The sequence below is a fragment of the Setaria italica genome, chromosome IX, assembly GCF_000263155.2.
Source record: "Setaria italica strain Yugu1 chromosome IX, Setaria_italica_v2.0, whole genome shotgun sequence".
Classification (NCBI taxonomy): Eukaryota; Viridiplantae; Streptophyta; class Magnoliopsida; order Poales; family Poaceae; genus Setaria; species Setaria italica.
This window is the reverse complement of record NC_028458.1, coordinates 21700479-21725375: the sequence shown is the minus strand read 5'-3', so window position 1 is coordinate 21725375 and position 24897 is coordinate 21700479. Positions and strand designations below refer to the sequence as shown.

The following is a 24897-nucleotide window of genomic DNA, read 5'->3' as shown; positions in this document are numbered from 1 at the left end:
CGGGGCGTGCTTAATAATTATGATCTAAACATTCAATGTGACACGTGCTAAAAATAAGCAAAATTAACCAAACGGCCCTAGAAGCCTGAATGGAGGGCTGCAGTCATCAATCACGCCCCAAATCGACGGGCTGAGCTGAGCGCCGCGCCAAGATGCTCCTCGAGCTCCGCTCGAATCCCCCAAAGGCCCAAACATCCTGAACCCCAGCTTTCTACTTCACCGGCGGCGGCTGCTCTCGTCGCCGCGGCCGCCCATTTCCTCCTCGCCGTCGCCATGCGGCGTCCGGCCCGGCGCTTTGAGGCCCCACCGGTCGCGGTTCGAGTGACCAGTGAGGTGAGGCGTCCGCTGTCCCGGCCGAATATGGGTGGGTGGGGGGCTAAAACCGTAATTTCGCCCGGCTTTTCGCGCGGGAAACCCGGAAGGTAGCGCCGCGCCGCTCTCTGCTCTCTCCCTCGCAGTGCTGCTACTGCACATCAGCACAGAGCTGTGTTCCCGCCTTCCCGGCGGAGCGGAGTGGGGGGTTAGGGTTTCGCCGCCCCGTGTCCGCCTCCCCCCATTTCCTCTTCCTCGGCGTCCGGCCCGGCGCCCTGAGGCCCCACCGGCCGGTTGATCCGGGCCCCCTGGGGCGTTCCGCCCGCGGTCGGGGTCGGTGCGGAGGTTCCGTTCCGGCGCTGGTTTTTTCTAATGCGGCTGTTTGGCGCGTCCGCGGGCAGCTAGGGGGTGGTAGGCTGTGGTGCTGTTGGGGCGGCGATGTCATCAGATCGCAGATTTGGTGAGTGAGATCCTGCTGGGCAGCGCTTGCATGTGCTGTGATACTGGGGGAAATGCTGCATTGCCTGCTTCCGAGATTGAGTGCTCTGGTGCGTGTCCAAGTTTGGTTCGTTCGGGCATGTTGTTTATGTTGAGGACGATGGGGAGGCATTCGGTTATGGGCAGATTCGAGCTGTAAATCATGCTCACTGCTTATTTCACTTGAAACAAATGGCATGAAAGCTGCAGTTATCACACATTTGGTATATTTGTCAACAGCAAATTGATTTTGAGCTATGGTCTGTTAATCTACTGACCATGCAGCTCTGTGGGTTGCTAGTGCTAGGGATGTTAGCTCTCGGTTTAGTACATTGTTGTGGAGAATTTTATCTAGCTGTTTGAGTTGGTGCCAGTCTGCGATCGAGAGTTTGCGCCAGTCTGGAATTGCAAAATAGGAAGTGTGATGGTGACAACTTATTTACCGAAGCATATTTTAGGGAGTACATAGGATAGTAGGACACTATTGAATGTAACTGTGCGGAGTATTCCTTGTACTGAGCTTTGGCAGTGTACATTGTGTTTGTATTTCTCAGATATCGCACTAGCCAAATATGGATACAATCCTCAGTTTTGTTTATTCCCTGTCAGTGCAGCATTATAAATGTTTATTGAAATTCTGGAATGCCCGTGAATGATCCTCATATTTGTTTATAGAAGTGTTGCTTGTCAAAAGGACATAAGAATTCTAGGTTATTTGTCACTTGGCTCAAGGGATTAGGTAAATGAATCACTAAATCAGTGTTAGTTGTGATATTGGGGTCGATGAAAGATTGGGCAAATTTAAATAGACTGTACCTAAGTTTAGCAAGGTCCATATTCTCATGTCATGGTCTTAGTCATCTTAGTGGTGCCATTTGGTTGCGGTGTAGCAGAGCCAAGCTGTAGATAATGCCAACTGTTATTATGCTTCAAAGAAATGGCATCTCCTGTAATGCTTTGGTTGCGGTTTGTAGCAGAGCCAAGCTGTAAATAATGCGAATTGTTATTATGCCTCAAAGAATAGATTTTTTATGCTTATCAGCAGTGAATAGATTTTGAGTGATGGCTAATGTTTCTATTGATTAGCAGCTCCATGGGCTGCTAGTGCTGAGCAGGTCATTCTCGGTTTAGTACTTTGGTGCGGGGAATGTCGTCTCTGAGTTCAGGTTTGTGCTAGACTAGAATGGCAAAAATAGGTAAGTGTGGCAGGTTGGAATTACCAGACTACTTTAGGATCAAAATCAGACAATCAGTAAATGGCGACAACTTATTCACTTAAGCTATTAATTGTAACTGTGGGAAGAACTAGGGCACTATTGAGCGTAAATGTGTGGAGACGTGGAGTATTCCTTATAAGTGCACAGTGTGTTTGTGGGATATTGCACTACTCAACTACTGAAGTCATAGATGAAGTACTGAATTTTTCATTGTACAAGCATGCCATTAGGAATAAATTGATCAGGATTCTAGATTCTTCGATGATCCTCAAATTTGTTTATATGTTGCTCTGTCCAAATGCACATTAAAATTGTCGTTCATTTGCCATCCGACTTTGGGGATTAGGTAAATGAATCAGTGTTAGTTGTGTTGTTGGGGTCCATGAAAGATTGGACAAAATTAAATAGATTGGACCTATGCATATTCTCCTATGGTGGTCATAATCATCTTAGTAGGAACCTGGAATTGTGCAACACGTGGATGGGATGCTTACGCATTATTGTCTTTTCCTGGTGGGAAGGGAGGGCTTATGATGTACTGGCATTGATTGGTTTCAATTTGTTTCAGTTTTTGCTAACCTGATTCTAGATATGTTGTGCTATGCTATTCTTTTAATCTTTTTTAATAGTGCTTTGCCATTTACTTAGTCTGAACTCTGAAGTAAGAATTATTGTGCACGTTATGGTGTCCAGGCAGCATAAGTAAAAGAAATTCCTTAGTTTGATCACAGGATGCTTATGGAGTCAGTGCATTTATGGTCCATGAACTTCATATTTGTGTTTCCTTTCTCTAGACTGCATAACGGCATAAGTTTGTGCACTCGTTGTGGACAATTTCTTTGATCTGTGTTCAATTGCATACCTTTGATTGATGCTATTTTTATTGTGTTAGAATATTAATGTATGATGGCATGGTCATGAACCTTGTAATACCATACAAATGTTCAGAAGTTTCAGTAATTCATCCATTGGTGTTAGCCAGTGTATTTTAGAAAGATGCATGCAAGACAGCTGTGATAAGTTGTAGCTTATGCCATGGTATCAAATCATTACTCTTTTTGTTCATTTCAGCTATTTTACTTGAGCTGTTATAGTACTATATGCTAACAGCTGAAAATATACTCCAAATTTCAAATTATGCAAGTTACCCTCAGATATAATTTTTCATTGTACAAGCATGCCATTAGGAATAAATTGATCAGGATTCTAGATTCTTCAATGATCCTCAAATTTGTTTATATGTATCTCTGTCCAAATGCACATTAAAATTGTCGTTCATTTGCCATCCGACTTTGGGGATTAGGTAAATGAATCAGTGTTAGTTGTGTTGTTGGGGTCCATGAAAGATTGGACAAAATTAAATAGATTGGACCTATGCATATTCTCCTATGGTGGTCATAATCATCTTAGTTAGGAACCTGGAATTGTGCAACACGTGGATGGGGTGCTTACGCATTATTGTCTTTTCCTGGTGGGAAGGGAGGGTTTATGATGTACTGGCGTTGATTGGTTTCAATTTGTTTCATTTTTTGCTAACCTGATTCTAGATATGCTGCGCTATGCTATTCTTTTAATCTTTTTTAATAGTGCTTTGCCATTTACTTAGTCTGAACTCTGAAGTAAGAATTATTGTGCACGTTATGGCGTCCAGGCAGCATAAGTAAAAGAAATTCCTTAGTTTGATCACAGGATGCTTATGGAGTCAGTGCATTTATGGTCCATGAACTTCATATTTGTGTTTCCTTTCTCTAGACTGCATAACGGCATAAGTTTGTGCACTCGTTGTGGACAATTTCTTTGATCTGTGTTCAATTGCATATCTTTGATTGATGCTATTTTTATTGTGTTAGAATATTAATGTATGATGGCATGGTCATGAACCTTGTAATACCATACAAATGTTCAGAAGTTTCCAGTAATTCATCCATTGGTGTTAGCCAGTGTATTTTAGAAAGATGCATGCAAGACAGCTGTGATAAGTTGTAGCTTATGCCATGGTATCAAATCATTACTCTTTTTGTTCATTTCAGCTATTTTGCTTGAGCTGTTATGGTCCTATTTGCTAACAGCTGAAAATATACTCCAAATTTCAAATTATGCCAGTTACCCTCAGATATAATCAAATAATACCTACCAGCTCAACAACTTTCACCTGCTTTGCACTGACTTGCGTGTGTTCCAATCTTACTGGAATTTTCCATCGTCATATTTCTTGCTGGTGTCTTTATTACTGACGAATTGCGTCTATCTCCATCTATTTGTATGCTTTCTTAAACTATAGTGTTTGACTGTTAAGCTCTGTTATGTCCATTTCTTTGCATAGGTCCACATTAAATGCAGATGTGTAAACCAACTCCACTAATAATGTCGGTGTCGTCATCGTTTCATGTCGGTGTCGTCATCGTTTCATATCATTGGGGCTCTATAAGCTACTACTGGATCCTGAAGTCTGCTTGTTTCCTATATAAGAGTTGGTTTGAGATCCTTGAGAGTTGAGAGGCTTGACCTCTCGTAGGCCATGCAAGAGCCCAAATAATAATACTATAGTTTGTTACCTTGTGTAATATCTCTTACATCAATTGTGGTTGGTTGATTGCATTTAGTTATCCTGAACATTTTGGTCCTGAATATCATCATTAGTGAGTTCATTCGTTTGTTCTTTTCATGTAACATCTCTCATTATAAGATTGCTTCCAGAAACAAGATACTTCATTTGCACATGGCTCACTTGGAGTTCAGTTCTCTGCATCTTATCGAAACCTGAACATTGTCATTTGAACATTTGCAGGGCCTAATGGCTGCACTGTGTATACCAAATCTGTCCCAATGCAAAGATCTCACTACTATTGGAACAGTCAAGGTATTTATAGAACCACCATCTTGAAATTTAATTTAGTAAGTCATAGGATGCAGTACCTTTTTAGACTCATTTCGGAGTATTTCGAGTAAGCGTCACTAGTCCCTTTTTTTTCGGCTTTTTGAGCTTGCTGTGTTTAATTATCACAACTTGGGCAAGGGTGTTTCATCTCTGGTATGGTGTTGGATGTTTCCACAACAATATGCTATGAATCTAGAAAGCATTTTTGGTAGCTCACTGCTATTTACTATGGACTAGGAAGAGCTCTGAGATTTGGTTTTCTTTTATTTGGACCATGCAATGATATTGCTAATCTCAGTGTGCCTTTATTTCTAGCTGGATAGTTGAAACAAAGTTGTCCCTCGGAATCACTGAAAGCAGTTCACTGGACAAAAGCTACTTTCAGAGTTTCAGTTTTGTCCAACTGTTTGTTAGTTTCTCTAAACAAGTAAACACTTTGACTCTATTCCTCTTAGAGGTTTTAAGCCAGTAACAACCATCACTGGTTAACCTAATACCATTATCTGATAGAAAATTTAACATCTAAAGTTGAATAAGGTTCCAATTTATGTTGCTGAGGGATTATGATGCCTAGTTCAAACCTCAGTTATTCCCACCATGGTAGCAACTTATGCAGCTAGTCCCATCATGTTGGTTGGGTCAACTTTGCTCCAAAGCAAGGACTTGATTGACCATTTGATCTTATGGTTCTTTTCCCCTCAAATATTGCAATCAGACATCCAAATCATTCTGAAACTTGTAGAATTTCAGGCATTGCAGACTTATATGCTTCTTAAAGTGATGTATCAAATCAAAATACTTACCCTTCAGTTCTGTCAGTCCTCATGAACTAATTGAGTGCCCGTCTTGATATTTGGATATATTTTATACAACAAAAAACATCTTGTCTTATGATCTATCTGTTTCACCCAACATCTTGAAAGAGAAGGCGGTAAATCTTTTCCAATAGTACTTATTAAGAATTTCTATCTAGATGTTTCAGACTTTATACGAACCTGTATGTTTGACTGCAATGCTGTTGGAAGTTAATAAATCGCATCAAGCAACTAACCTAACAAGGTACAAGTTTAGGGTACTTCTTTGCCTACCATGAACAGTAGTGTGCTTACTACCTGCAAATTTCAAAGGCTGTCTCATGGTACACCTTGTAATCTTAGTAAATGATCTAATTGTATAAGATGGCGATGCCTCATTCCAAGTACATCTTTCCTGCATTGTCAAACACCAAGACATTTTGCTCATCTAGTTCACGGTGAATAATTCAATGAACAAAAGATCTTCACCATAATCGTCATTTTTCTATAGATTTGTGCGATCAAAATCTTACCTTTTTAAGCTTCTCTGCATTTCTCACTTTTGCCAAGGTAATAGTAAAATATTGAACCAGTCAGAACCGAATCTAGATTACCCTTAAGCTAGTGCACATATGTGTAGTCATTTGTGTAAAGAATTGTAAATAACCTAAGTAAATGTAGAAATTGAATGACATTTGAAGTTCTTATTCTCAGCTCTTTTTCCTTCTTCATTTTTGAAAAAATAATAGTCTGCTGGCCTCTGTTAGTTTGCCTTGTGTGTCATTGCCTGAATTTAACCCCCAAACTCCAGTACCTATAAAGAATGCAGGCAGCTAAAACTGATTTGGGATTAACATGTTCCATGATATAACATTTTACATTTCCCTTAAAGTCAGATCTCCCAATGAGGATCTTGTGATAATATCACAAATGCTAATGTGATGACTTTTCGTGATTTAGTATTGTGATTGGTTTCTTTGGGGGTTGTAGCTTAATTATGCTATTGAGTGATGCATAATCATGTATATACCCCTAATTATGTATTCCTGAGGTATCATCATACGCGCATCATATCATGTTTGGCATGTAATGAAGTGGTGTTTTTGCATGCTGCCTATTGAACATCCACTCTATTGGCTATATTTACGGTTAGAAAATAAATAAAAATAGCCAGAGAAGATGCATTGATGTAACCAAGTGATGCCTGGTGCATATGCATATTGTTCATACTACAAAATGAATATACCATGCAGGAGGTACATGAAGAATGTTAAATGCATGTAATGTGCTAACCTGGTTGACTTGGTCTTTTGTATAATACAACATGAGGTACTACATGGATTCCCCATTGAGCTTGCTGTGGTGAGAGATGGAGCAAGGCTGTAGCTCTTCCTAACTTGGGCTGAGGCTCATGACATTATATAGACATTGTAGAGCGTTCGACAGTAGCCAGAAAGTCTCTTGTACAAGTATACTGGCTGGCACTCCACATATTTTAAGTCCTTTTAGTGTCTCGGTCTATCTGCACAGTGATACAATAGATTTTCTTTCTAGGCTGTCTTGTTTCAGTCCAACCTAATATGGAGCCTTTTTTGACTGTTACCTCCTTTCTGCCAGCAGAAGTCTGCAGATCTCTGCACTAGTTTGTTTATCCTTGCATCAGAATCAATGATACTGTGGTCCTGACTTGTTTATTCAAATTTATCTTGGATATGTTTATATAATCTTGAAGTTGCTGCCTATAGATAGATAGTTTTTTTGTTTATCTTTGCATCTGAATCAATGGCTACTTCCTCGTTTATCCGAATCGATCGTAGATGATACCAAACCACTGGCTTTTCTTCAAGAAACGAATGTTTGTTCCCTTTGTTCAGCGTACAGAGCCTCAGTTATGAGCATTTCAGTATGATAAATGGTTTCTATGGTAGTAGCATTTCTTGCTATCACTGTGCAGAGATCTCATGTTGCTGTGTTTGGCAGGGGAAGACATTGCCATCGGTGAATGGAACCAGGTATGCCGATGACAGAAGGCATGGTGAGCAGCAGACTAAAGAAGACCTTGCAGCAAATGGCATGGATCATGCTCTACCCTGCCACTGCTGCTTGCTCCCATACCTAGGCACCACTAGGATAGGCCTCTTTCCGGCAGCCTCCCCAACCCATCCCCACCGTGGGGACCCTTCCAAGTAAGCTGCGGGTCGTAACCTGCACGTGCCCATCGACTGCTCCTGCAAATCGTTCACCTGCCAATTGCGGATGGACTCATCGGTCCCTCTTCTTGGAAGAGCACCGGTGATACATAGCTAAGTAGCTATTCTGCGCTCCTTTTTACTTGCTTTCTCTTTTGTTAATGGGGATGATTGTGTAATGGTCTGGTTGCAAGGTTGTGCTATAGAAAAAGTTGAACTGTATCCAAAGTGCCAACTGCTGTTGCTGATCTGATCCCCATGTGCCTCGTGCCGCCTGTTAATTTTTTCGTGATGTGTACTGGTGTGCTTGACATCTGGGGCAGAGGGGCAGTAGCTTCTTTCGGTGGTCTGGGACCTATTTATAAACTGCAAGTACCTGATAAAGCGGCTTACCCTTGTTCTGGCTTTCTGCATGGTTTGCACAACTATGTAGGTAGGATTAAAATATTGTGTTCCAGCCTATGATTCTCTTGCTCCTGACGTTGCTGCATGGAGCAGTTACAGCCTTCGGAGCTAAGCATCAGTGGATCACGACTTGAACCTTTGCCGTGGATGGCAGCTTCCTGTGCCCCTCTTCTCCGTGTCCTGCACTGCAAAGGTCTGTTGCCAATATCTGATTAGCTGCTAGCCTGTGTAGCTGTGTTGATTTTGTGGTTGGTGTGAGGGAGCAGAGAATAATCTGTGCCCTGCCTGGTGGTTTCTGCATGGCTGCTCCATGCTGTTGCCTAATGTGCTAGTAGTGCCTGTGCGTGTTGACATGTCCGGCTGCAGACATGATCATAGATCGACATTGTGTGTTTAGAGTGGTGATCCAAGCACCCAACATTTTTAACTTCTGAGATGGAAACTCATGTCTACGTTCCATACTACAGTATTAAAAATATTATTTAAACATTGATACATTAGATTAGTATAGCAGCATATAACGTAGTTGATCCATAGACAATAGAAGAAAAAAAAAGGTTTACCAACGGAGTTCAAAGAAGAACAAGTCCCACGAGATGGCCAGGTAGGGTAAGATAATCCCCTTAAATCTGCTTTACTGGCTTCCTGCACGTATAATCAAACTGGAGTTCTTCAGCTTGCGCTGGGAAGGTACCGTCATCAAGAAAATTTGGCCTAGGTTTACTTCGGTTCCTGTATGGCAAGGAGGACTATAAGCATGACTACAAAGGTGCTTAATAAGTTTCATAACAGCCAGTCAGACAGCATGACAATGTTTCTCATTGTTTACTTGGGTACAAGATTTTTTGAAAAGAGTGATCTGAGGCATCAATCTTTCAAAGAATAACTAACAGCCAGAGGTGCATTGCTTTTCCCACGGAACGCAATTACGCAAATATGAGCTCGGCGCATGCGCTGAGTTCGATTTCCGTTCCGACAGGCGACAGCCACGGTTCACTAGTCAATTTATGCAGCCGTCACGGTTCGATCCCGGTTGGGACTTGTCGTCGTCGATTGCTCGTCGCACGTGTGGGCCGGAATGCTATTTCGAGCTCGGCCTTTCCGGCCCATCTGTCACCCTTCCGCTGGCTTACTGCATGGGCTGCATGGCTGCTTGCCTACCTTGGACTTGGATACGCTTTCAAGAATATAACTACGTGTCCCAGTTGAGAAAGCATAATTTAATCCTAATACACCAGGGCCCAGCCACTGGATGCCACCTCACGCCTCACCGAAGCAAGGCATCGAAGCAGCAAAGGGCGGGGCGCGGCCGAAGGGAGCATTTCGGTTTGATTTCGCCTGCCCACGCCGCCGGGAAGGGAAGGACGGACACCTCAACCATGGCGGCGGCGACCCTCCCACCCGCCTCCTCCGCCGCTGCGGCGGCGGCGGTCCGTAGCCTAGCTCGCGCCGTCTCCCCGCGCCAACCCCTCCTCCTCGACGCCTCCCGCCGCCACCCGCTCCCCCTCGCCGCCGCCACGTCCCCGGGCGCCCACCTCCGCCGCGCGCTCTCCGTCTCGGCCTCCGCGGCCGCTGGAGGGGGCAACGGCGCCGCTTCCGGCGCGGCAGAGAGGGAGTACGACTACGACCTCTTCACCATCGGCGCGGGGAGCGGGGGCATGCGGGCGTCGCGCGTCGCCTCGGCCCTCTACGGCGCCCGCGCCGCCGTGTGTGAGATGCCGTTCGCCACCGTCGCGTCCAACACCCTCGGTGGAGTCGGTGGCACGTAAGCCGACGCCCCTCTCCCGCTCTGTAATCAGTGTTACTCGTTTGTTCTCCCTGCGAGATGTTCGGTATGTGACTGTTGCGCTTGTGCCCAATATAATCAGCTCCATGAATGGGTTAATTTGCGATCCGTATTTTAAGATCAGTGGAGATGATGGCGTAACGCAATTCGAGCACAATGTTGTTCCTTGTATTTTTCTGCGCATCCTGATCAATGATAAGTATGATCACTGTGAATATGATACCTGTTTAGTACCTTCAGTAGCTAGAGCGCATGTCTGCAGAAGCTATTAACATCATTATATCGTTTTATTTAGATATATTAAGCTGTATGCTATGATGCAAAGTGGAGAATGTGTATCTGCTGGAGTCAAATTTTGGAGTAAATCAGTTCTCAATGGCAAGTGCATTAGTTACAGAGAATGCAATTTATCAGTTGCCATTTTATTAGATGTGGTGGAGTATTGATTACTGGTATAGAGTACTGAGTTAGCTAGAATGACATGGTGACTGCTATTAGTGCCCTATTAATTGAATTGTTATTGAGTATCTGTATCTGTTCCTCCATGAAAGTAGGCCCCAAGTATCTGTTTCTACAAGAAGTCTTCATAACTTTGTTTTAATTGATTGGTCTTTCCTCGAACTCTTTACTCATTTTGGTGTGAAACCTTTCATGTAAGATGCTCATTTATCTGTATTTCAGATGTGTGCTTCGTGGCTGTGTTCCGAAGAAACTGTTGGTGTATGCATCCAAGTATTCTCATGAGTTTGAAGAGAGCCGTGGCTTTGGGTGGATGTATGAGACTGATCCAAAGCATGACTGGAGAACTCTGATAACCAACAAGAATTTGGAGTTGCAACGACTTGTCGGACTTCAGACAAATACATTGAAAAAATCGGGTGTTACTATAATTGAAGGCCGTGGAAAGGTTGGGTAATGTTTTTAATCATATTAAGTTTGTGTGCATAACTTCTGTTGAAAGGATTCATTCAGGATTGGTGCGGCAATTGATGCAGAATCTGTTTAAATTATGCAGATTGTTGACCCACATACTGTCAGTGTGGATGGCAAGCTTTACACTGCCAAAAACATACTTATAGCTGTTGGTGGCCGACCGTCCAAGCCAAACATACCAGGAATAGAGCATGCCATTGATTCTGATGCAGCATTGGATTTGCCTTCCAGACCTGAGAAGATTGCAATAGTGGGAGGTGGATATATTGCTTTGGAGTTTGCTGGTATTTTCAATGGCTTGAAGAGTGATGTTCATGTTTTTATCCGGCAAAAGAAAGTACTGAGAGGCTTTGATGAGGAGGTGAGAAAGTATCCTTAAGATGAAATACTTGCATATCAAAATTGAAGTTCTATTTAAGTGGGATATCTGAAAAGCTCTATTCACTGACTTATATCCTAACTGCCTGTGGATGTTTAGATCAGGGATTTTGTTGCCGAACAGATGTCTTTGAGGGGTGTCAAATTTCATATAGAACAAACTCCTCAAGCAGTAATTAAATCAGATGACGGTTTGCTGACTCTGAAGACAAACAAAGAAACTATCAGTGGGTTCTCACATGTTATGTTTGCAACAGGTCGAAAGGCAAACACAAAGGTTCATATAATTTTGCCACGGGATTTCCACTTCCCTTAATCGTTTATTGCCATACATTTAGTCTCTCAATGCATGTGTCTTGATACCCAACTGTATGTTTGTAGAATTTGGGACTGGAAGATGTTGGGGTCAAAATGGACAAGCATGGTGCTATTCTGGTATGTATGTAATGTAATGAGAGCAAGTTTGTACATTCTCCATGGACTTGAACTTTCCTTACTGTTGATCATCATTAAATGACATTTGGAATTCGTGGAATAAATCTATAATTCTAGGTTGACGAGTATTCTCGCAGCTCAGTTGATTCAATCTGGGCTGTGGGGGATGTCACTAATAGGCTAAACCTGACGCCAGTTGCATTAATGGAAGCTGGGGCAATAGCCAGGACCATTTTTGGAAATGAACCTACCAAACCAGACTACAGGTACATTTGTATACAAGATACTTCATTTTAGTTCTTCATGAAACCCCACATACCAAAACCTTTTGCAAACAACTTTCGGCTATATATTTAGCAACAAATTTCTACTTTGCGCATTATGCGTTTTGACAGGGCTGTGCCATCTGCTGTGTTTTCTCAACCGCCAATTGGACAAGTTGGCCTTACTGAAGAGAAAGTAATAGAATTCACACTTGTATACTTTGAATCCCACAGTATTTTTTGGCAGTTTATGATTAACTTTGAGTAAAACCATATGCTTTCAGGCTATCGAAAAGTATGGAGATGTTGATGTCTACACATCAAATTTCAAACCTCTCAGGGCCACTCTTTCTGGTCTACCTGATCGCGTGTATATGAAGGTTATTGTATGTGCTAAAACAAACAAAGTCCTTGGAGTGCACATGTGTGGTGAAGATGCACCTGAGATTATTCAGGTTTGTGTGTGATTTTCTTTTGTAATTCACATCTTCATATTCATTCTTTAGTTAATCCATTGTGGATGTACATTATTTATACAGGGTGTTGCAATTGCTGTTAAGGCTGGGTTGACGAAGCAAAATTTTGATGCCACTGTTGGTGTTCATCCAACAACTGCTGAAGAAATTGTCACAATGAGGAGCCCGACTAGGAAGGTCCGGAGAGATACTGCAGCTGAGGTATGTTGATTCCACTTACACGTTATATCTATCCTTGCATTGTTGGAAATATCCCTAGAGCTTAGGTTCTCTAGAATTGTTTGTTGCTTATAGTATTATCTGTATCTGCTGCTTACCTTTTCATTTAACAACTTCAGGCGAAGATTACAGATGAGGCTGTAAGTCAGAAGTAGATAGCACTCAATTTGCATAATGAGGTAAGCATTTGGAACACAGTTTTTAAAATAACATATGGCACAGTTTTCTTTCTTTTAAAGGGGAGGGTAATTAACTGCTGTTCATTGTAATCCTCTACCTCCCCAACATCCTTCCAAAATGTATGAGAACTTTGCTCTTGTAGTTTTCTGTCCCATTGAAGTTTTATAAAGTAATGTGATTTGCTTTAACCTTTTTAATATGTTTTTTCTCAACTTGCAATTGAATCAATGTGGGTGTTTCCTTTCTACATTATTTCTTACTCTGACGCAATCAGCCTTGCAGGCATTTTCAGAGGTGGCGCCTCCAAACCTCCTAGTCAATATCTAACCGGGGGAACAATGGCCGATGACTGTATAGCAGGATTAGTCTTTTGGAAGAATCCACAATTGCAGCTAATGAAGAGCGAAGATGTATTGTGACAACGATCAACTATCTCATATCGCATTTACTTTTCGCAAGACGTTGAAATGCCTACTGGAGAAGTAGAGATGTTGGTACTCCTTTTTTTTTTTTTTTTTTTTTGGCTCCCAGACATGTTGGGTCTTCCTGAATATGTTTTGGTCGTGCCTTTCCTTACCTTGTGTATATGTTTTCCGGAGGTTAACTTGCCACGAGCCAGTGTATAAACAAATGCCATGCTTGCGCGGTTGCGCCTGTCGTTGCAAGCAAGTAGCTTTGACACCCAACTCTGCTTGTAACCTTCAGATTGGCGTCGACCGAACTCAATGGGACCGTGTGCCGTGCTGTCGCCTTTACCTGCTTCTGCGGATCTCTGCTATTTATTTTCCAAGGTTACCCTAAGGATCCAGAGTCCTGCCGTGATCTTGATAGCCTGAGTCCAAATTTCCTCTGCAGCTCAAGGCTGAGTTAGGTAAGCCTGCTTAGTCCATGGCTTGTTTAGGTTTCAAGCCTGCTTAGCTCAAGGCAGGGGTTTGATAATTAGAGGTGGGAGTTGTCCGAGAGAATTTGCGTAGAGTTAAACTTAGTCCTAGTTCTTTTTTTTCTGTTTCATGATGGAAGTTAAAAAGATTGCATTTAGAGAGGATTGGTATCGATCTTTTGTTTGGTTGGTGGGTTTAGGATTCAGAAATTGTATCATAGGTCATAGGTTGCGCCAAATATCCAAGTTGTACGATTTTTTCCCATAATAAAACAGAGCTCCCACCCAATTACCACCCCTTCCTTTATGAAGTGATCGGCGAGAGCTGAACCTATGAACTCTCATTCCTTGCCTCTTTGAAACTCCTGACCAAACAAACAAAAGATTTCTAAACTCCTATAGGCAAACTACCATTTCCTTCACCTATCACCCCTAACCAAACACACCTTATTGTTTTAGTTAGGGATTTTGAAAAGCATTACAATTCTAAACTGTGAAAGTTGGGTTGTGACATTCTGGATGGTAGATTGTGGATGCTAAGGAAAAAAGATTTCGTTTGTTCCGCTTCAGCTTGCAAAACTATTTTTTTAATAATTTCTAGTTAAAATAAACAAGGCTTTAACAGCTGGTGAGGTGGTGCATCAAGGAAGGTGCACACGATAGGGTTGTGGCAGCCATCACAAGTGTTAAGGAACAAGACGAGTACAATAAAAGCATATTTATTATATACTTCGAGCATTTCCCCATGTTTTAGAATTTTTTTATGTGACAGTCTAGCAAAAAGATGATGCTAGCGACAGGAGGCCGGGAAGAGGATGACATTGGCGTGACTATTTTGGTTAACAAACTATGCCATGTCAAATAGTAGACGCACCCTAGAATGCCCTTAGGCTTGTTCTTACAGAAAATTACAATAATTATTTTTTTGAAAAAAGAAAATTTCAATAATATTTGCCAGCCTCTTCTTTTGGGATATAAATTGTACATATGGATGTGAGACATAATTCACTAAAAACCATGAGGATCTTAACTGGCCTTCAACAATCTTCTTTGTTTACGTTCGTCTCCTGAGCGAACATCCCAGCAATGAACTCCTCTAGGAACGCTATGCACTTTGTTGTAACCAGCTACCAGCACAAACATAGCCTTTGAAAAAAAAGAAAGAAACGGAAGGTCCATATTCATGGATATGGTACTAAAAAAAGAGTCGTAGAATCTACTTTTGCAGCCTGTCGTTTTAGTTTGCTTTTCATCCATCAACTCTGCGACCATTCACTGATCTGTAGCCACAAAATGTCAAAATCGTTCACTTTTGAACTCTTCGTCAATGCCAACAGAGAAAGCTCACTCACGAGACGAGAGCAAAAGATTGAAAAATGAATGCTTCTGATAGTTACAGCCTGAATAATTTTGGAGCTAAGGGATCTTTACTGCGAAGTGCTCGGATCAACAGCTACTGACTCTCATGTGTGATTGCAGGGCAAAACCAGAGAGACGATATAGGCCATACATTCAATTCCAGCATATTCCTGCCGAGCGAATTACGTCATCGTCAGAGTTGAATGAAACGAGAGGCCAGGCGACCATTGACGCTGGAGCATTGGTGATCGATCAGTAGCAAATCCGATGTCAGATCATTCGATATATCTACAAACCAGTAGCATTTCGCCATCAGCCAATAAAAGATTGGTTATTCCCGGGGTTTCTCGTGTCCAAAAGACCCAAGGGAAGGGACGATGCCAACCTCCAGAGCTGGGCGCATATATCCTTATGGGTGCGAGAGAAAAGGCTTTGTCCCATGGATGGGGCACATATCTTTCCAACGTAATCTTCTTACGTGGTCGACGGGTGCACCTCTTGGAAACCAAATATTTTTGGTTCTCTAAAGTCGGCCTAGCTCCCTTAAAAGGACTTGCTGGATAGGCTAAGACTGTGACGTTTTCTTTTGCTTCATTCACTCAGATTTGCACCGGCAAGGCAAATGGTGACGTAGACCTGCAGGGAACAGCAAAGTAAAGACTGCACAGTTCAGTGACGAGGTTGTGTTCCAGTGTCGACTTAAAGCAGCCGAAAGCTATATGCCTACAATCTACAGTTACAGTGCCGGCCACTGTCGGCACGGATGACACCTGGCCACTGTCGACATCTCCCTCTGTTGTTTCCATAATTGTGAGGAAATTCGAGTCGTTGGCTTGAAAATCAGCCCGCGTGCCGACCTAACTAGATCTCTCGGTGATAAAATTGATATGATGTTTGTTGATAAAATTGAGCTAAGGCTGCATTCTAAGATTTCCGACAAAGTGCTATTTCTGATAGGAATAGCTAGAAAATCAGCCCGCGTGCCGACCTAGATCTATTAATAGCTAGATTATAGACAACGCAAAATAAAAAAAATCAAGACAATAATGTTGCCATACAGAGTATATAGGGAGGCTCCTCCCACATTTGCAATGTTTGTCGCTCTAGCTAGGATCCCGACAAGGTGCTACCTCATTCTATGAGTCTATCAATATATCGATATGGTTATAACAATGGTTGACCTCACAGACTCGTGAGGTCACCAAATCGTCATATTTTGCTAGTGCTAATACAACTTCAAGTCTAAACTCAACCAACAAGCACACAATTTTAGTGCATTGTGAGAAGAGCTATAGGAATCAGATGAAATACTTTTTATTGGCATGCTAGACATTGCTTATGCATTCAAGCAATCTAATGTCATAGACAAGCATGCTACCAGCTGTCGGCTGCCGACCATGACTCCATGAGAAGTGCGACCACTCGATCACTGTCTCTCTTTTTTTATGATATTGCCAAAGATAAAGAGAAGAGGTAGTTCTAGAACTGATGGCTGTCTTTCATAGAGATCTTTTGGTGACATAAAGAAATCCAACCTTGACCCCACATAGACAAACTTAGATACCGCAATTCTTAATGAGAGATCTTCAAAAATCCTTATTGTTCCAACCCTTTGAAACATCTGCGTTTTCAAGGTGGCCAGAAGCACAATGTAATATTATTGATAGATGTTGCATTTATTTATTGGGCAATCATGTTCACAAGCAATGATAAACCAAATTATCATTTACAGGTGCTATTTAGGGGGACATACACAGTCGGGATAGCTAGTTGATGATGGAACTAATACACATTTATTGAAGATTAATCAGTGGATTTAAGAGGAATTTTGGATAAGGAGTGAGAAGGGGAAGAATGTTAACAGTAACATTGGGGGAAATTGAATGGATCGATATTACATCGTTCTTCTCTGCTATATCTATTTACTCTCGATGTTTTGCACTTCAGTCCCTATATTACACCTATTTTATACATACATACACCTACAACATTACAACAACATTGGTTCATCATAATAACAACACAAAACAAGCATAAAAGATGGTCTTCGTTGTATCATAATAACAACATTGGTTTATAAGCAACCATTTGAAGTGCTCCACACTATATTCGAGTCAAGGACTTTTGAATTTTACATATTGATTTTTCTGCTGTGACTATTTCAAACTCCACCCAAGTGCTAGGAATTCACCACTATATTCCTATGGTTCAGAACCCTATTATTGCACACTACTGTGTGACCTCCATCGATGGTGGCACCGGCGACTAAGAGACACATGCAGAGGAATAGGTCACCGGTCTACTGAAATGTTTGCCTTGCCTTGAAGTACCTAACTACTTGGTTAAGTTTGATGGATGCTATATCCCCACCAGTAGAAGTGCATGCTCTCAGACTATTTTTGGCATTTGGCCGCCTTTAAACTTACTTGGGGTTATATATAAGCCATAGATTTTGCAAGTTGCTCACAACACAAGCGATGCATTTGAAGTACTTCTGACGATAATTGTAGCATTTCTGATGGTGGAAATTAGTGTTTGTCAGTGCCCTCGTCCTTCATATGTTATTGACAACCCTAGTTGTTATTCTCCTCACGGGCTTAACCTTTTCTTTTATTGTTATCAATATGAGAAAATTCCCTATATGACACCACTAAAATGAAGCCTTGCTTATTTGGCCCTCAAATTTTTCAACGTACCTATTTGATACTAATGCAAAATTTCTTCCCTAATATGACACTCCCGTTGCTCCTGTAAGCCTAGACCGTGAAACAATTGCTTAGACTTGTCAGTCTTTTTGTGAGTGGACAAAAATGCCCCTAGCAAAGGATAGGGCTGGCCGACTTCTTCTCTCTCTCAACCCCCAGACGCATTCTCTCAACCCCCGACTCTGTCTCTCTCACGCTCTTCTCCCCCACTTGATCCCCTCCCTAAACCCTAGATTCCGACGACAGCGGGAGGAATCTGCAAGGCAACGACAGCACGCGGCCTCCATGGATGGTGGTGGTGCGGATCCGAAGGCTGCTGGGGTCGCACGCGGCCTCCATGGATGGCACCTTGCGTCGGGGCTCAATGGAGCGCCGAGCGCCGCTGGGGGCTCGTCTTCAGGCGTGGCCGCCAGAGTGGAGACGAGGCACACCGCGCGTGGAGGCTCACCCGCACGGTCAGCGTCGGGCATGGCTGCATGCTCAGCGTCGGGCATAGCTGCGGGCTCGGCATCGCATGAATGTCTTGAAGGGTATGTCTCTATTCTTGGTTAAAAGAAGAGTAGGACTAGAGTAGGAAGATATATCTAGTAGCAATGCTCATGCATTAGAATGTTGATTTCATGGACAGGATGGATCCAAATTCAACCTAGTGTTTGGAAATTAATCTGCTTGGTAGTCCAAAAAAGGCTAGAAAGGATGCTGGATTATTTTGTTTTGAGCAGATTGTTGATTGTGACTTGACCAACTTTAAGGATTTTATTGTGTCAATAGTAGAGAAGTATCCCCCACATTATTGGGAAGTTGCACATGTTCACTACTATGATTATGTTCTGAAAACCTATCCAGAAATAAAATCTGACCAAGAATTGATGTCTATGTTTGAGAACACTCTAAGACAAAGGTCGTGCATATGTCAATTGCATATTGTGATCCCTCTGAACCATATGATCCTATTATTCAGTGGCATAAGGCTAATCCCAGTGGGAGTTTCATAGAGGTTTCATGCACATTAAATACGGTGACACATCAACATATGTGATGACATGGCATGGTAGTTATGAAGTGAGAGAGGGAAGAAGTTTCATCAGGATGAAACTGTGTATACATTATTTTCAAGACTATGAAACCTATTGAAACTTGCATTGGGGGCTATAGAGTTTCATTTCATCTAACCATATCCAATCACATGCCTCACAATTAAATGTCATGGGCATCCTATGAAATCGTGAAATGAAACTGTGCACTGGGACTCCATGTTTCATTCATGAGAATACACCTCATGGGATGATGTGGCATCCTTGGAAACAGTGCAATGAAACCTTGCACTGGGACTAGCCTAATGATGTGCAAAGGCTGGCTAACACCAACACATAGGAAGACGAGGATAGCTATCTTTGCAACCCATTGCCAGAGAAGGAGCATGTAGGTGTTGATGAGGAGCTAATGTACTTAGAGGATGCACCTGTTCATGTGATTGTTGGTCATGATAAAGACAAAGAAGTGGACAACAATTCTGTTTCTAATGATAATGGTGAGGATGTTAGTGAACTAGAGATGGAGATTGAGACATGCTCTGAAGTAGAGGCTGATGAGGAGTTGGTAGGCCATGAGGCAACTCATCTTCGAAATGTAGAGTATGATATAAAGAAGACCCTCCAATGGCAGTTGTTACCAGATATCCTAATACAACATAGTTTAAGTTAGCACTGAATAAGCATGCAATCAAACATGAATTTGAGTACAATACTGAGAAAAGTGCACCAAATAGGTTAAGGGCATATTGTTCAAGAAAAGATGAAGATAACTTCCCATGGAAGATACATACTTCTACAATAGATGATGAATGTATAATAGTGGTAAATTTTCTACCTTGCTCGTTTGTGAATATTTTTTTCCATTATTAATATGTTATGTTATTATAGCTAATTATGGATGCTATTCTTTTGTAGGTGAGAAAGAACCCTTGCGCTCATGATTGCTCTAGTACAAGAAGGAAAAAGATGGTGAAGAATGCAACAAAACATTGGGTATATGCTAAGGTGCTAAGTTTATGTTGAAAACTTATATATTTTAACTTCTTTCTTAATGCTCATGTAGAGGACCACCAAAGAAGAAGGCGAAGAAAGTAGCCAAGTCATCTATTGTGCCTTTTGAGGATGAAGCACGAGCAGCTTCCGTATCTTTTCCACCAAGGTTAGCTATTTTCATGTAAGCTCATATGAACATAAAAACTAAGTTTCAACTCTAAGTAGCTTTCTTTTCTCACTTAGACAAAGCTTGGAAACTACAACCAATGAAAATGATAAGTAGGATCTGCACCATCAAAAAGGTAATCTGAACTTGTTCTGAATTTTATATTTGATTCAATGCAAGTTTGGTGTATTTTCGAAGTTACTTTCTTTTTAACATAGCCAAAGCTTAGAGACTATAAGTAACATCCGGTAGTTCTGAATTTTAGATATCATATTGTCCATTACCATTCGGTTGGCTCTAACATTGTTGCTATCTTAAACAGATCAAGAACAGGCTCAAATCAACCTGAGCCTCTTTCAATTGAGTTTCCTTACACCATAGAGCAAACAACTACTACTGTTAAGGTAAAAACCAAAAGGAAAAGGAATCAGCCTGCAAAAAAGAAAACAAACATTCTTATGTTGTCATTGGATAGCCCTGCAATGGGCACAAGAAGCAAGAAAATGAACCCTGCTGGCCCTGCAACGAGCACAAGAAGCAAAAGAAGGCTCAGTTTGTGAACTTGGTATATTTAGTACTTGTGATGTATGTGAACCTGGATGTATGTGGTCAGTGTACTTGAAATGATATGTGTGGACTTGGATGTATCTTTGAACCTTATCCACGTGGTTTGTTAATGTACAGTGAACCTTATGTTTGCATGCGTGAAGTTAATACGGTGTCACTTTGATGCAAATTTGATGCTTTTACTGTGTTGCATGCAAATTTGATGCTTTTACTATGTTGCATTGGTCATGATACAGAAAGAATGCACAAATACAATTCATTTTTTTTCCAATGTCTACCTTTCTGTCACAATGGTTACAAAACTGATTGAGGGGTAAAATGGTCTTTTCAGGTGCTAGTTAACACTATTAGTGCTGAACATTGACGGGAGTGTTATATTAGGGAAGAAATTTTACATTGGTGTCAAATAGGTAAGTTGAAAATTTTGAGGGTCAAGAAAGAAAAGCTTCATTTTAGTGATGTCATATAGGGAATTTTCTCATATATGATAGACAACCCTCGTACGTGTCAGTTACTACGCACCCAACAATTAGACTACTAACGGAATGCATAGGTAATCTAATCATTGTCGAAGAATGGTTACCAACATTTTGTATTTATATCATAAACCTGCAGTAAAACCTGCAGGTCTTGCTGTCAGGCTAGCTAATTAATTCACTAAAACAACAAAGGGCATGGATAATGACACACTGTAAATGATTGTACGCACAGCCACACAATGACACAACTAGCTGCCACACGGCTGTTTTAATTTGGCCCTTTCCAGGACTATTCTAATTTTTTTCGACGAGGCAGGACAAGTTAACTTGACAATGAACCATCGGCAGTTCCGGCAGCTCGGCAAGATAGCACCATCGACATAGCATTTGGTTAATTGGGCAGGTCAATGTTGCACAAGGCACAACCCATGCAGGCAGTCTATCTGAGAGCGGACAGCACGTACTTCCTCCAGTTTCCTCCCTATGCCACTGCACAAATGAATCGGCGGTCCATTTACTTGCGCAGTGCCGCTAGCGCTGCAGCAGGAGGATTGGCTTGCAATGAGGGATTGGACAGCTGGGAACTTCCGGGCACGAACTGAGCCCGTGCAATTTCACTCGATGTTACTCCGTGTGGCTTGAGAGATTTGGAATGAGCGAAACGTAAGAATTTTTAGAAGAAGATACTCCAGTTCAACTTCTTTAATTGTGAAGATCAAATATCAAGTGAGAATGTGGTGGTGTATGGCCGGCGTAAAAAACCTAAGGGAGATTGTTCCGGGAGAGTAGTTCTTATGTTCTCTTCTTCTTTTTTTCTTCTCTATGTAATTTTATAAAATTTTGACTATCTTCCCTATTAATATATGCCAGACAGCAAAGCTGTTAGTGTTTATTTTTAAAAAGAAAAACTAGTGGCAAGCAAAAAGACGACACGACTTGTCTTCTCTCGAAGAATTTAATTATGAGTTAATTACGAGTGAAGACATAAGGATGACTACAACTTTTAATCCGTTTGATGCCCGGAGACAAATATTGGCCTTGAACAAAAGTAGCACGCAGCGGCGAGGTAGAGCGTTGTTTCTAAAAAAAACAATGCGAAAAAACCCCCAGCAATTTTGAGAAAAAAGGTCACAGACCACTGACGCCGATGCCCAGGCTGCTGATGAAGAACCTATAAACATCAACGTCTTAGTTTGGACAGTAAGAACAACGAGAGTAGCAGCGACACCTTGTACTAGAAACTTCGCCGGTAGGCAGGAAGGAGGGTGTGGACGTCGGGGCGAGCGAGGACACCGGAGACGAGGTGGACGTCGGGACCGGAGTGAGCGAGGACACCGGAGACGAGGTGGACGTCGGGACCGGAATGGTCACCGGCGGGACGAGGTGGACGCCGGGTGCATTGAAAGGTATTGTTTGCCTACAAGCACACTGTTGTAATTATCATCAGAAAATGCACCTGTTTCTGTAACAAGGCATTTCACGACGTGAAAACGGCAGCTACTCCTCAACACACGTACTACTGCCCGTGTACGGTCGAGCTCAAATCATTCTGGTAGTGTGTCATCCTGGAATTGCTTTGCTTTGCAGTCAGATTCAGTGCACGTACGAATATGTGTCCTACCTAGGCCATGTTTAGTTACTCCCAACTCCCAACTTTGACACTATGCAAAAAGAAGATTCCCCATCACATCAAACTTGCGGTACATGCATGGAGTACTAAATGTAGATGAAATTAAAAACTAATTGCACAGTTTTGTTGTACTTTGCGAGACGAATCTTTTGAGCCTAATTAGTCAATATTTGGACAATAATTCACAAATACAAACGAAACGCTACAGTGTGCTACAGTGCTGTAACAGTAATTTGGCACCTCCCAAATTCCCCAACTAAACACGGCCCTATCTTTATTTACAACCATACATGGAACCATGCGTGTGTGTCGCCGCCGCCGCGGTGTCCCACACGGTATGGAATGGAAGTTAAGGTCTGGTTTGGTTTCTCCTACTTATTTTTATCACCCATCACATCGAATATTTAGATACTAATTAGAAGTATTAAACGTAGACTATTTACAAAACTCATTACATAAGTGGAGGCTAAACGGCGAGACGATTCTATTAAGCCTGATTAGTCGATGAGTTGGCAATGTGTTGCTAACGGTAAATATTTGGGAATGATGTATAGATTAGGCTGAATAGATTCATGTCGCCTGTTTAGCCTCTCACTTATGTATGGATTTTGTAAATAGTCTACGTTTAATACTCCTAATTAGTATCTAAACATTTGATGTGACACGTGCTAAAAATAAGCAAAAGTAACCAAACGGGACCTAAAGACGGCCGGGCGCGTGCACGTGCGCGTGCCTGTCGCCTTTGAACCGACGAGCCAGCACAGAGCACCGGCAACAGAGACGCCTGAGCTAGCGGTCGCTACCGCCCCCGGGCCGCCTTGTTCCGCGCTTGTGGCGTTGTCTGCCCGTCCACAGCGATTACGATGCCGCGGCTACTCGATCGGTCGCACTTGCTGCACAAGAGCCTTCTTCAGCAATGCTTGATGGACAGCAAAGAAGGAAAAGGAGACAACTGGCCCCTAAGATACAGAGGCACTTCTCAACACTGTGGAAGAAAACCAAGACTCTATGGTTGCTGGACCGCTTCCTTGATCAACATGGCGACCTCCTCCGGCTGTTTTGATGCGTGTTGGAAGAAGTTTCTTCCGTTGCGCTCTTTTCAAATATGCCACCAGGAATAAATCATGAAGCTGTCAGAAGTCTCTAGGCATAGCAACCAGCCAAATACTAAAAAATCTTGCAAACTTAGCGTAGCTCAGTTTTTTACGGTGGAACCTACCCACCACCAAGGTTCGAGATCTCGACTTAGCACCGGTGCTCGTATTTTCCTTTCAGTGGTTGGCGATGTGCCTGTCGATAGCGAGACGCCAGTAGTGACTTTGCCAATTTTGAGGATCTGCCGGTTCAGTCTCTCCGAGATGCTCATAGGGGTAGGGTTGCGTGCGTGTATTTATAGGGATGAATATGCATGTGTTGGTGAGCGTCTACGTTTGTACTATGATTTGCAAATAACTTTGTTACTTTAACATATAACATGTAACCAGGGGTGCAAACCCCTCCAATTTCATAAAATTAAATACTGAAAGCGTGTAGTGTCGCGTGAGAAATATAATGGAGCATTTGCTGAGCCTGGGTTCAGAAGCCACATGTTTTACGTGTCGCTCATCATCGTATCAGCCCGGACGTGACGCAATCCCGTTGTCGGCGCTGTCGTTTCTTTGGGCCATCAGTAGAGTGCATCCGAAAAACATGTACAGAGTTAATTATTACCCACGTCCCAATTAAATACCTTTTTTTTTCCTCTTCCGATAAATAGTTAAAATACATATCGCGTGCAGTGCATGGTAGACGAGACGAGACGTTTTGTCGTGAGGTGAGTTGTGATGGGGTGGGGAGCATCTTCCCCTTGCACTTGACACAAAGAGATGCTTCGTTTCCCCCTGCACATGTGCATTATTTTCGTTCACATGGTATAGATCAAGTCACGTGCAAAATACCGCATCTGCACCGACACGCAATTATTACCTCCGTCCGCAAATATTCAATATTTAAGAATTAGGATAATGTTCTAAACGTGCTATGTTTGTGGACAGGTTAGTATGGCACAAGAAAATGAATCTCTCTTGCGGCTAGTAGGCAATGCTGGAGGCGTATGTACGTAATGCATGTCCTTTAAAGGTTTTATAATAATAGAGTATCCTA

At 42.2% G+C, this 24897-nt stretch overlaps 2 protein-coding genes across 3 annotated transcripts; both read left to right on the top strand.

Annotated features, from left to right (window-relative positions):
* Positions 1-123: 123 nt before the first annotated feature.
* On the top strand, positions 124-8259 carry LOC101784019. The gene is made up of 3 exons (XM_004983126.3): positions 124-333; positions 4795-4866; positions 7659-8259. Exons 1-3 carry the CDS (start codon positions 274-276, stop codon positions 7866-7868), a joined length of 342 nt encoding a protein of 113 aa, XP_004983183.1. The 5' UTR covers positions 124-273; the 3' UTR covers positions 7869-8259.
* Positions 8260-9537: 1278 nt separating this feature from the next.
* Positions 9538-13696, top strand: LOC101762040 (glutathione reductase, chloroplastic). 2 transcript variants are annotated; one of them, XM_012849205.2, is made up of 11 exons: positions 9538-10037; positions 10740-10965; positions 11074-11352; positions 11470-11646; positions 11751-11804; positions 11922-12070; positions 12200-12263; positions 12352-12522; positions 12607-12744; positions 12882-12941; positions 13217-13696. In XM_012849205.2, exons 1-10 carry the CDS (start codon positions 9652-9654, stop codon positions 12915-12917), a joined length of 1680 nt encoding a protein of 559 aa, XP_012704659.1. In that variant the 5' UTR covers positions 9538-9651; the 3' UTR covers positions 12918-12941; positions 13217-13696. The 2 variants fall into 2 exon arrangements, with proteins under 2 accessions (XP_012704659.1, XP_004986605.2); XM_004986548.3 differs by having other exon boundaries at positions 9539-10037; positions 13225-13696.
* Positions 13697-24897: the final 11201 nt, after the last annotated feature.

Bases quoted from the DNA above. Each gene is read 5' to 3' on its own strand.
- LOC101762040 (XM_012849205.2), top strand. From the start codon at position 9,652: ATGGCGGCGGCGACCCTCCCACCCGCCTCCTCCGCCGCTGCGGCGGCG. The intron at 11,353-11,469 runs GTGAGAAAGTAT...GTGGATGTTTAG, and splicing joins TGAGAGGCTTTGATGAGGAG to ATCAGGGATTTTGTTGCCGA. The intron at 11,647-11,750 runs GTTCATATAATT...GTATGTTTGTAG, and splicing joins GTCGAAAGGCAAACACAAAG to AATTTGGGACTGGAAGATGT.
- LOC101784019 (XM_004983126.3), top strand. From the start codon at position 274: ATGCGGCGTCCGGCCCGGCGCTTTGAGGCCCCACCGGTCGCGGTTCGA. The intron at 334-4,794 runs GTGAGGCGTCCG...GAACATTTGCAG, and splicing joins CGGTTCGAGTGACCAGTGAG to GGCCTAATGGCTGCACTGTG. The intron at 4,867-7,658 runs GTATTTATAGAA...TGTGTTTGGCAG, and splicing joins CTACTATTGGAACAGTCAAG to GGGAAGACATTGCCATCGGT.